This window comes from Ctenocephalides felis, unplaced genomic scaffold (genome assembly GCF_003426905.1).
Source record: "Ctenocephalides felis isolate EL2017-DRISC unplaced genomic scaffold, ASM342690v1 CF-g0.4_SCAFFOLD_01492, whole genome shotgun sequence".
Lineage (NCBI taxonomy): Eukaryota > Metazoa > Arthropoda > Insecta > Siphonaptera > Pulicidae > Ctenocephalides > Ctenocephalides felis.
This window is the reverse complement of record NW_020537646.1, coordinates 22,193,373-22,206,737: the sequence shown is the minus strand read 5'-3', so window position 1 is coordinate 22,206,737 and position 13,365 is coordinate 22,193,373. Positions and strand designations below refer to the sequence as shown.

The following is a 13,365-nucleotide window of genomic DNA, read 5'->3' as shown; positions in this document are numbered from 1 at the left end:
AATTACATGTATTTTTTGTTATTTTTTTACTAGATTCACACAGGTATATATATGCACATCCATACCACGGGGGGGGGGGGGGTGTTATCTTGTTAAATACAAAAAGCCCTGGTCAAATAAGGGCCATTCAGTAAAAAATTGAATTTGCAATCCTTTGTAATACAAATAAAGCTTGCACTAAGAATTTTTGACAAATCTATAGCATTTAAGAAAATTATTAAGCATTTTTTTAATTAAAATAAGTGTTATGGAACAAATAAATCTATTTAAGAAGATCATTACTTTAAAACGAAGATCAATAATGTAATTTTAAAGCAGATTATTAAATACATATTATTCAATTTTTACGTCAATGTTGATTCAGGTATTTTAGGAAAACAGCCTAAAGTAACGAAAGACATTCTCTTTTTGAAATAAAATTCAAAAATGATCATACTGCAAAAAAATGTATTAAAATTAAATCAATTTTATTCCGTAAAATTAGCAAATTATATTTCTGAACATAAGCCTAAAGCTTAACATTTAGTCTTGTACATTATATATTTCCAAATAGAATTTATTCAGGAAGAATTTTATTGGCCTTTGAAATATATTTTTCTCCCAGCTTTCTTTTATTAGAATTCTTGTATAAACAATAATTGTAAATTTTATCGCGACAATTCAAAATTCATTAACAGAAACATAGGCAATATTGAATGTATTACAGTAATTATTAAATAGACCACGAGAGATTAGAAATTAATTTCAAACTATGAATTATAAATATGTTCATATAAGTTTCCACATAAATGAGATTATAATGTTTTCATTCCGCAGCATAGACCTATTCAAATATTCATTAAGTAAAATTGGAGTTTTTAATGTGTTTCATACTCAGGCCCAAAAATGTGCGTGCTCATTCTGTCCAAACTAATTACTCTCGGTATGTAATTATTTATAGAGTTCTCCGCATACGCCCCCGAATGAATTATAATCCGTCGGTTAAAACAAGAAGACATGAAACCAAACTTATGCATTTGCATAAGGGTTAAGTTTTACGCTTACAGTTGCTTTACATTACTTCAAAGTAGACGAAGAGTTGACATCGGAATGAAGAATCAAAAGACTGGATATGGAGATCCCTAAAAACAAAAATTTAATGAAATGTTATACAGATTTTATTCATTATTATATTTTATTAGGTTTCACAATATAACAGTATCCTTATCAAAAGCAAGGTCTGTTTCTAACAAAGATCGCGTTTTCTGTACATTAGATGAAATTGGTTAATTATGTGGTTGTCAAATAAGTAAGTGTAGTCTTTAATCTCAGATTTTTTCAATTGAGTTGAGGATTCCTGATGTAGTCGAATTGTATGTAATTGTATGTTAATTAGTAAATAGAGGTGTTTTGCTCGATTGTTTTCAATTATAACTTAAGTATGATTAAGCTTTCTTAAGACATGGGCCTCAAAAAATTCCCTGAAATAATGTGGGCGAATAGTAAATTTTATTATTAATTTACAACAATCTAGAAAAGTATATGTTCGCATCTTATTATTTAGAAAACAGAAAAATGAAAATGACTCGAAATTTATCTTTAGAGATAATACAAAGTATACGATAAAGCTCCCTCACTATTACTTTATTCAACTTGACTTAGGACTTCGAAACTGTGCGTGAATCGAAGAAAACACACTGAATATGTAATGCACCACATAACGGTGTTTTATCACGATATTATGACTGTGTCAGGTACCCTCCTCGTTCCCTTTTTCCAAAAATGATTACTTTTTCCCCTTTAGTGTGGTCGGTGATTTTATAAACACTCTTCATTGAAAATAGTATTTTAAAACCATAACTAAAGCTTAAGACAATGGATATAAGTGAATTCATAATGAACAGTTTAATAACTATAGTTAAGTAATTTATCCTACAAAAGTAGAGATGTAACTGTAGTTAATTATATTTGTATGAATATAAACGTCCTTTTATGTAATTTCAAATTTTATTACAATCTCTCTGCAATTAATTTTTTACAGGATATAAATGTATCGCATTTAATCGCGTAAAAGTACTAAAACCTATATTTCCATTAAATAATATTTATTATTCATGTAAATCCAATGTACGCTGTTTTACCATATCTATTACTTATGTTTTAACAATAATGCAATAAAATTTATTCGCTATAAATATGGGATAAACTCTATCGTTACAAATATTATTCTCGAACTATTTCTGTAATACTCTTAGCAAACAAATTGCATGACGTCTACAAGCTGCAAAGGATTACTTTTATCTATGGATTGCTAGTACCGTATTAAACGTATTATAAGCAAAGCGCATACCATATCTATAGGTGATATCAATTTATAGATATCTGTATCATAATTTAATAGTATATTTGGTAAGAAGATATGTAATTTAAGTAATTGAACGTTATTATAATTGATTAGATATTTCGTATATGTATGAACTTTCATATAATAAAATAAAACTAATGAAAACGAGTATTCAGCGTGCAATATAGTTTTCAGAGGAACTTGACGCCATAAGGCTATTATCATGTTGAAGCACTTGAAAACGTTTCTGGTATTATGTCAAAACTACTTCAATATCTTAAGCTCATATTTGCTTCATAGAAAATTTAGAATCAAAAATAATTATGTGACTTCGAGCATTAGAGATATAGAATGCGGGGTACCACAGGGCAATGTGCTAAGTCCAGTACTTTATCTTCTTTTTACAAGCGGTTGGTTAGCAACTTGTCAGTTACAAAATTATTTATCTAGTCTTGAAAAATGGTTTTTAGAATGGAATATCAAAATCAATATTGAAAAATCTCATCACATAATTGTTTTTCTAAAACACCACAACAGTCAACCTATCATCATGAACAATTCAATAATTCCACTATGCAATTCTGTCAAATATTTAGGCATGCACATCGATTCGAAATTGACATGGAGAACGCACATTGAATGTAAAAAAAAAAACAAATCCAACTGCAAATCAAAGTTTTTTACTGGCTTTTTATTAGCCTCTAAAATATTTTAGTTATATAGAACATTTTGTTATATAGTTATAATTCTTTCAAGGAGAGTTTTCAGATTTAAATATACCATAGATAAATATATTTATATATGAATGTGGGTGTTTAATCAAAATTCATTTCTATTTCAGTTCTGCGTGATGATTTCCGCGTTGTTCCCAAAGACCTGGTTGCGGTATCCGGCGGACAGGCGTTGTTGCCGTGTCTGCCCCCACGTGGTGTTCCGGAACCATCCGTACTATGGACGAAAGATGGCAAACCGCTAGATTTTGCAGGAAAAAGGTAATATATATGTAGACATCAGACTAAATTATATATATAAATTAAATTGTATATATAGATTATATTTTTAATTCCGCAATATGAAAATATCCCTACTCGAAATTCAGTGATAATCAACTACAAAAAATGTGTAATTGATCAGTTATAGTGCAAGATCATAAATGATCGCACAACCAAAGTAGTTATTTCTGAAAACAGGATGAAAACTAACGGTTGGATTTTTTTTTCATTCCCAAAATAAAAGAAATTGTTCCAAATTATTCCAAAAAGTGCCATGCTTCGACAACTCTTGATAATATTGATTTTTAAGTAAAATTTAGGTTTTTCCATGATCTCAAAAAATCTTAACAGAAATTTAGTCAAAAAAAATTATTGACAGAAAGCGGGACGAAAAATGATTAAAAAACGGGTTTTTTGTAGGAGGGTAAAAATTTAGCCATATTTGTTTTTTAATGACGTATTATAAAGGAAATAAAAGTTGGTTCAAATTCAAGAAATTTGAAGTGACCAATCCTTACCACTTGCTTTTAATTAGTGATGTGCCAAGTCGAATCAAGTGATTCGAATCATTCGAATCAAGCCTTTAACGACTTGATTCGAATCAGATTTTACTTGATTCGAATCAACTCGTATCAAGCCGCGAAATATTTACTGTGATAAAACATGTGTGAACACAAATTTTCATAAATATAAAAAAAATGTTTTAATTTAATTCAATATTATAATAATATAAATAATAATAATAATAAATATAAAAAATAATAATAATAAATATAAAAAATAAATCTTGAATTAAATCATGCGAGTCACCCGGCTTTAATACGCTTAAATGTATCACCCGACTCCAATTTATATGACTTTAACCGCATTCATTGTCTAACAATACCATCCGAGTTCCTATGACTCAAACCGACTTATCCCGACTTCAAGTCGTTATGAATTGATTCGAGTTCCTATGACTCAAACCAACTCATCCCGATTTCAAGTCGATATGAATTGATTCGAGTTCCTATGACTCTAACCGACTTGAAGTCGATATGAATTGATTCGAGTTCCTATGACTCAAACCGACTTATCCCGACTTCAAGTCGTTATGAATTTATCCGAGTTCATATGGCTCAAACTGAATCATACCGACTTGAGTTCGAAACATGTGTCCGCGTTTCAGCGTATCGACTTATCGAGATGCTGTGCGTATGGGTCTTGAGTGTTTGTTTATTTTTGACTAAGCGCTGAGAGCAAATTTGTTCATGAAATATCAAAAACTCATTTAGATAATAAATACGCGATTTAAATTTTAATTATTATCAAAATAAACTACACAACGAGTTTTATACACATACAAAATTATCATATTTTAATTATGCAAGTAATGGCAAATTCACACAAATGAAATAATATCAATCTTTACAGTAGAGTGAGTAGAGGATTGAATTTTAAATCATTCGTAAGACGTTAGATTCAGCCCCCTGTTTAATTAGATCTAAACAATCAATAATATACACATGCATTCTTTCAACGTAAGATTAAGAATATTGTTTTATATGCTTTAGTGATAGAGAAGTGTTTGGTTATATTTTACTGTAAATTCACTTGAAATATTAGTTATATTTGTAGCTAGTTTATTATTATTATTATATATATATATATATAAATATATATATATATATAATATAAATGTATTCATCTCTGCACTTTTTGGAACTAATTGCTTACTAAATTAATTATTTCACTTATAAAATTATTAAAATGATATTATTTCTTCTCTTAAATTATATTAGATTGTCAAATATCTCCCTTCCGCCTTTTTGTATTATAAACAAATAGCAAAAAAGCGGAAGGGAGATATTTGACAACCTAATAATTGCTCATATATGAACTTGATTCGAATTGATTCGAATCATGATTCGAATCAGGTTTTTTTCTGATTCGAATCACTCGAATCAGGAAATTTTCGAGTCGGCACATCACTACTTTTAATATTTATTTGATCATCTATCTACATGGGATATAAAATCAATTGGGCATGGTATAGAATAGAGTGAAACTGCATCCATTGATGTAGTTCGTCACAGTGTTTAGTTTAGATAGATTGTCAAGTAAAAGAGAGGAAAGGAAAATAAAGGTTGTACTTATAATTAAATATTTTAATAAGCTTTTAATAAAATATTGCAAAAACTATGGGTATACCTAATAGTTTCCCAAATTTTCAAGGCGATTGGTGGTTTTTGAATACCAAAAACACAGACACACACAGGCGGATAGTCAAAAAACCAAAGCAGAATAATATTAATTCTAAACGTTTAACTGCATTTTATTATATGAATTTTACTTTCTATGTCCTTGATTTTAAATATATTTCCTTTCTGCTATAATACCAAAATTTTGTCACTTGAGTAATTATCAAACAAATAATATGTCAAATTCTGTAAGATTTTCGATAAAGGAATAACTATCTTTCAAATCGTAACAGAATGATTTAATTCAATAGAGCGTATAATTAATTATGATGTATTTTAATTGGTGTCATAGTCATTTTTTGTATATATGATGGCAGTCCATTATTCCATGAAGAAGTTCATTATTGATTGAGCATCCATATTTACTACATACATTTTTGATTTTTTTTAAATTATATACTTAATAATATACTCAATTATTAAAAGAGAGTGCGCGTAAGGTTAACACGTGATTGAATTAAAACTTCTTTGTTATCACAGAATGGCATTTCAATTGCAAGTAAAAGCATCATAAAACAATTTTGAATAATGTTTATCAGTAAGACAAATACAAAGAAGCCTCATGATACGACGACCGTATAGAAATGATATTATGGCGTCTCCTGACACCTAGCGGTGAGAGTAACAACCAGAAACGCCAATACCAACTTCATAGACACGTTGCGTGTGAAGAACGTCGCAAACTGTCAAGTTGGCGACGGCGCATCGTGCAACACTTGCGTGGGCTCGAGGGATGCGAAAAATGCAATCTCGCTTTATACTTGTTTTGTTATTATAAATTAAACTTATATACACGTTATTCAGTTCTTTTAATTATAAATATAAATTATATATAGACCCAACATCTATAATATCATCAAGAGCGAATGATAAATCATCATTAGCACTCGACTCTTATCTGGCGTAACGCACTTCCGTTGCATTTGTACGGATTTACACCCGTAAAGTTTACTTCAAAAATATATACTCAACTTATTAAATTGAGTATATTATTTTTAATATTAATGATAATTATAGACAAAAGACAAATGCAAGACCTAAGACCATTAGCTCGAAATATTAAGTCCCAACGTTTCACTCTGTACGGAACTATGTATATGCATTTATGTATATTTATTTGATATCGATTACAGATCGATTCTTTTTTTTGCTATACTCTAAAATCCTGGTAATAAGTTTCAAAAAGTAAAGTTATTGTATAATTCTTATCCAATTTCTTAAAATGGTAGAAATGTCTCTTTCTAAGCGACAATTATGCAACTTCTATTCGATTACATAATTTTTGTAAATCTAATAGAATTTGTTGTAAATCTAATAGATTGTTTAATCCTATTTGGGTGTTAGCTATTTTTTCTATATATAATTATAACTCGATTATCGATTAAGCAAGTAATTTGAATGTACCATCTATATATTAATATCTATACCATCTATTTTATATCTACACTATCTAATATATATTATCTATATCATCTATATATTAATTCATTATTATTTTATCTCTGATTTCAGATTATCGCTGGTCGACGGTGGTGGTTTGCTGATTTCCGAAACCCGTTCGTCCGACTCTGGGGCGTATCGCTGCGCTGCTCAGAACATGGCTGGTGTGCGGCAAACAGACGCGGCCACACTGAAGGTGGTGACGCCGCCGCGTGTGTTGCGGGCACCGCAGGATCGTGAGGCAGTACGAGGAGCTACGGCGGAATTTCAGTGCCAAGTAATTAATTCAGAGCATAATTTTATTAAGAGAAATAGTACGGTCTTGAATCGTAGAGATTCAGATTTGTAGCTGATTTGAATATTTATATACACTGATATATAACAAATTATTTTATAATATTTGTCATCATGTCGTAAGTAATTTTCTTTGCAAAGTAAACTTTTCGGACCAATTGCTAGCATAAATCAAACAAGATCAAATTTTATAGATTTATTTTTACATTTATCCTGAAATGGACAACACATGGACATTGTCAGATTTTTTAAAGTTGACGTATATTATGTAACATGAACTTTCTAAGCTTGTCCTCGTGATGTAGTTCTCTGCTAAGTGGGTTTAGAATTAGATGATTCTCGAGCCGGCTATTGTAATTGTCAGAATGTGTTCTTATTTCCTCGTTTATATTGCGTTTATATCGGCGTCTTCATGTATTATCCAATTTGGTACTTACTTTTGGGGTATACCCCAATCTGAATTTGCAATTTGATCCCCATAGTTGTCTCCACAGATGGATTTATTAACTTCCCGTAGGGTAAGTTATAGTAATCGCAAAAAAATCGAAAATAAACATTTTTATATACTTTACGTTTAAGAGGTTTCTGAATATTTTGGCATACCTTAGAAAAAATGAATGTATGTGTGTGTGCGTGTGTGTATGTGTATGCGGATATAAATTTTCGTCGAAGATTTCGGGAACACGGATGAAGCGATTTGAATAATTCAAAAAACATTTGATTCGTATTGATAAGGAGACGTGCTGATTATTGGCGAAGGCAGGTCTAGCCGTTCCGAAGATATGAGGCAAAAAGTGCCAAAAAACGGTAACTCAGTTTTTAAGAGAACGGAGCGTCGGATTTGAATAATTCAAAAAAACATTTTACTTGTATTAACAAGATGAAAAACTGATCATGAAAAAATATTCATGAAGGCCAGTCTAGCGGTTTCGGAGATCTAGTAAAAAAGTAGAAAAAAATGCCAGTTGGTGGTCAAAAATGATCATTAGACATATGCACAGCAAATTATCAGATATTTTATAGAGATATTAACAATAAGTATGAATTTTGTTTACATTTCTATGGGTTCCGTACCAATGTTTATCCGTTAGACGGCGACGCGGCGCTTACGCGATTCGATATTTCGTCTCTGTACAGTTAAAGCAGTACGATTGCTTCGAAAAAATTTTCTGAATTTCCAAAATATTTCAAAATAATTTTTTCTTCAAAAATTCTTTTTTTTTTTTAAAAAAAAGTAAATTTTTGTCAAAATTTATAGTTTCTCAAAAATCTAATTTTTTCAGAGTAATTTTTTTTCCAAAAATGTTAATCTTTCAAAAAAAAAATTGGTACAGGAAGTAGCAGCAATTTGTCTTAAGGCACGATGCCATGCCGCCCACTAATTTATTATATATTTCGTATTACCAGGTTACGGGTGATCCTGCTCCAGAAGTGTCCTGGCGCAGAGCCGGAGGCCAACCTTTACCTGAAGGTCGTTACACTGTTTTGCCTGATCAAACGCTTGTGATAAAAGACACGAGGCCGGAGGACCAAGGACAATATGCTTGCGAAGCAACTAATGAAGGAGGACACATTGCGAATAGTGCACGACTAAGTGTATATTGTAAGTATCAAGTGAAATATTAAAAAAATATATATTGCAAGTTATCATCTAAATCTTCAGCGAAAATTCTGTAATCAACTTTAAAGTTTTGAAGATTAGTTTCATTACACACCCATATTAAAATAATTTTAACCTTTCGTATATTTCTTATATATAATATTGTTTTTTATTTCAGCATTATCCAAGTTAATCGAGCTACCAAATGACGTAACAGTCGACCCTGGTGGCGACGTGACATTGCCCTGCAGAGCAGAAGGCCAACCGGAGCCAAGGATTTATTGGGAACGTTTACCTTTATCTACAGTGCAACACCAGGATCACGAAATACTTGCTCAACCAACCGGTAAGACATAGAAGCATATGAGTTATTAGATATAAATATCTATTTATCTCCCTTAAACCATATATTGGATTTTTTTAAAAATAAAATGTATTAGCAGTTGTATTATAACTGTTCATTAAACGTATAATATATTTTTTTGTGTATGAAGAAAAAATAATTGTACGTAAGTTAAAAAATGTACTTTTTTCGACAATCAGTAAATGAAACTTTTATCCTTATAGTACTCTTCAAAATCCATTAAAATAATTTTTCAAATTACTATTCTTAGGAGGAAGTATTAACCATTCCTATGTCCCTTCCTCGATGCCAACTTCTGGACCAGTGAGCGACGAAGAACTATGGGAAGATCGTGAACGTATGCGAGAGCTTTCAGAAGATGAGGAGGAAGTCATGAAAAATATTTTTATGGAAGAACAACGAAGGGAGATACTGAGCAAGGAAAAAATTATGAGTCTTCGATTAAAGGTCAGTTATGTGAGATAGAGGAATTAGGAGTGTTTTACGGCTTTTTAACGACAAAACTAATTATATTTTAAATAGGGTGCTTTTATTACATAGTAGTATAGGAGATATAAATAGTAGAAACGGCCATATAAATGAAAGTTGTAATAATAAAATTTAATGCATATATTTTTAATGTGCATTAAAAAAAATTCTAAAAATTGATGCATTCCCAACAACTGAAAACAAGTATCTTAAACTATAATTATTTGTATTTCAATTGCGCGAGTTGATAATTTTTATATCATAAACCATGAACGGATTTATTTACTGTTAAAATACTTAATTTTTATAAAAAAATAATAGAAACGAGCTAAATAAATTTTTACTCCTTAACCCTCCGTCGGGCGCAGTCCAAATATGATTATAAGAATATTGGCAGAAAGCTTAAAGTTTTATATATTTTTATTTAATTTGCGTTTTTACAATGCTGAATAGGTATATTATGTGTAAACAAAAACAAAATATATAATAGATCAATATTATTTTTATAATATAGCAAAATATAAAAATCCGTACGTGCGCTCAAAATGCTAGACGCACAAACCTTACTTTTTCTGAAATGAATAATTTAATTAACTATATGAAAACAATTGTCAGATTCTGTTGAAATGTTTATACAAAGACTATATAAACAATTAGGACAGTAAAAACTTGTTGTTTTTTGTCATTTTGTACGTCAAATAGAATTTGGCTTAGTGCGTTTTTTTTTAACAAAATTGCTACTAGTAAAATATGCGAAGTTCAAAGACAATCTAATATGGACGATTAAATAGACATAAAATAACAAGGCTACTGAGATATGGAGATCTCGACGACATCAAATTATGGAGAAACATGCTAAAATGTTGGCCCTGTATTTGTCAGATCGGCTGCGCCCGACGGAGGGTTAATTCATTATTTTAACATTTTTGCACTATTTTTTGTATTATTCATTCTTTTAGTATGTCTTCATGTGTTATTATAACGTACAATGCTGAGAAGATAAATGGTCGAAAATAAAAAAACATTTGTTTTTATTTGTTTTCCTTACTCGGAGCTCAATGTACTATGTAAATGCACATACACACATATATAGTATGGATGGTTGTCCGCTCAAAGGCAGGACCATTATTTTTATTAATTCCCTTGTTTATTATTCCCATCACCATTTCTTTGCCATTGTTCACTTTTTATGCACTTCTTGTTTCGGCTTTCATTTCCCATTTTCTCTAAAGTAAGTCGTCAATTATCTGCATTCTTCTTCTGCATTTTTTAGCAATATTTTACCTTCGATGACGTCGTGCAGTAGGCGCTGTTTTTGCAGACTGGGTCAGATCCAGTTTCTTTTTCATTTCATGATTATTAGAGTTCTCTCCTCTCGCTGTTTCTTCAGCACTTCATTTGTTATCTTGACTATCTACTTTGTCTCTCCTCACACACACATATATTTAAATATGCGTGTTGCGTATGTATATATATATATATATATATATTATAGTATATATATATATATATATATTATATTATATAGTATATATATATTACGTTTAGAATAAATTTTTATTAATAATTATAATTCCCAAATTAATCTGTAACTTTATTATTCTCAGCGTCAACTATCGAACGACTTCCAAGGCCCTCAGCACCCACAGACCATGAGTGTCCTCGATTTGAGTTCCACCTCGCAGTCTGTGGTTCAACAATCAGCCTCCACGGATGATTCAGCAACCCATTTGGTTTCCCCCGGCGGCTCATTCGACGCGCGCTCCTATGTGACACAGAAGGGAGAGCTAAAACTAAGTGGCGCCGATCGCATGCAATCGGGCTACTACGTTTGCACCGCGGTGAACGAGGCCGGAAGCACTAGCAAAAGAATTTACATAGAGGTTTGTGTTGATATTTTTTACTTTTAAATAAAGATTTATGAGGATTGCTGCAGATAAAACTTTGCTGAGTAATTTTGTTGTAGGTATGACGTGATACGAATCTCTTGAGAATGGTTAATATTTTTTAACCCTACTTGAAATATTTCCGAGAACAAAAAAATTAACTGCCTTATAATGTCAGTAAATCTAATTTTCTATGTCTCTTATAGGTGGCAACCCCTGATGAAGCTGTCTACTCATCCCGGCCACCAGAGCCTGACCAGCAGACAAGGCCACCAGTGCGTATACAACGTGTGCAGGCCGTAAGTCCGAATGCTGTACTGGTTGCCTGGTCAAAAGATGAATCTGATACCAGCAGTCACGACGGTATCGTTCTGAGATATCGTCCAGTGAAAGGATTGTCAGATGGCTTGAGCGTTGATAAGAATGTTCAAGGTTGGTATATTAAAATTATTAATACAGAAGTTCTTTGATATCAAAATATTAATTATTATTTTCCAATTATCTTTAGACGAGTTTCAATCTTTGGTTGTTAGCGACCAGACTTTGTCTCAAACTGTGATAGGCGGTCTGAGAGCGCACACAAACTATGAAATTTTTGCAACTAGACGAAATGCTCCTGCTTCTAATATAAGGATAGGAACAACTATGGAAGATGGTGAGTAAATTTATACTTACAACTTGTGAATAACTGTTAATAATTCAAGATCAAATCTAAATGCATTGATATTTTCATTTTGATATTGATATTAATATATAATAAAAACTATGTTGAATATTTTAGCTCCCTCAGGGCCTCCCGTAGATGTTAGAGTTGGTTTAATAAATTCAACTGCAGCTTATGTTCGTTGGCAACCACCTGCAACGCACGAATTAAACGGCGATCTAGTGGGATATAAGGTAATAATTATTTAGTTTCCTTCATCATAATGAAGCTTCCTCAAAATTCAGTTATTCATTTATATATTTCTTTTTTCAGATTCAAATTAAAAGCAACGCAACCAGCAAGATTTTAGGACAAATGACGCTCAATGCAACAACGTTGTCAGTAGTTATTAACAGTTTATCCGCAGGCGGAAAATACGTGGCCCGTGTTTCGGCCATAACAGGCGGTGGAAGCGGGCCTTTCAGTCAGCCTTTAACATTACACATGGATCCAGAACTTATTCAGAGACCACCCAAGTAAGTAACCAGTATATTTTGAAATAAATTTAAGTTTTCTGATGTATTCATAATTCTCTGGCATGTTTTTTGTTATTTTCCATGAATAAATTATATTCCTATGTTGATCGTTTTCTAGGACTGATCCAGCTGGTGAGTCATCGCGTTGGCCTCTGGCAGCACTTGCTGCTGCAGGAGCATGTTTAGCCGGAGGCGCAGCATGTGCTGCTCTTTTTGTACGATTGAGACGTCACAGAAAGAAGCCAGGAAATGGTGCTAAGCATACGGGAATCACTGGATATGGTGTGAATAGAACAGAATCTCTTTGGGTTAATGGTAAATTAAATTGTTTACTTTGCTAATAATATAGTATTAATTTAAAAAATTCCATCAGCTTGGTACGATTTTACGATTTGCATCAGCTTATACTGCATAAATATCTAATCGATAATCTGAATTGTCGAATGAAATCAATTATATAAGTTCATTCATTCAATTTTTCTATGAATAATAAGATATATTTTTATTAGGAACTTTAATATCGAAAACAATGATTCCTGGAGGACCAGTTTGCTCAGAATACGCTGAAGTAAACCTATC

The 13,365-nt window shown here is 31.5% G+C and overlaps 1 protein-coding gene across 1 annotated transcript in view; it reads left to right on the top strand.

Annotated features, from left to right (window-relative positions):
- LOC113371045 (roundabout homolog 2-like) overlaps positions 1 to 13,365 on the top strand; it is a 99,603-nt gene that overhangs the window by 50,114 nt on the left and 36,124 nt on the right. Inside the window, exons 3-13 of the mRNA XM_026611693.1 lie at positions 3,165 to 3,315; positions 7,068 to 7,272; positions 8,697 to 8,892; positions 9,068 to 9,235; positions 9,504 to 9,700; positions 11,329 to 11,604; positions 11,814 to 12,039; positions 12,116 to 12,262; positions 12,389 to 12,504; positions 12,584 to 12,786; positions 12,905 to 13,101. Coding sequence (XP_026467478.1) covers positions 3,165 to 3,315; positions 7,068 to 7,272; positions 8,697 to 8,892; positions 9,068 to 9,235; positions 9,504 to 9,700; positions 11,329 to 11,604; positions 11,814 to 12,039; positions 12,116 to 12,262; positions 12,389 to 12,504; positions 12,584 to 12,786; positions 12,905 to 13,101 — 2,082 coding nt within the window. The remainder of the gene's footprint in view (positions 1 to 3,164; positions 3,316 to 7,067; positions 7,273 to 8,696; positions 8,893 to 9,067; positions 9,236 to 9,503; positions 9,701 to 11,328; positions 11,605 to 11,813; positions 12,040 to 12,115; positions 12,263 to 12,388; positions 12,505 to 12,583; positions 12,787 to 12,904; positions 13,102 to 13,365) is intronic.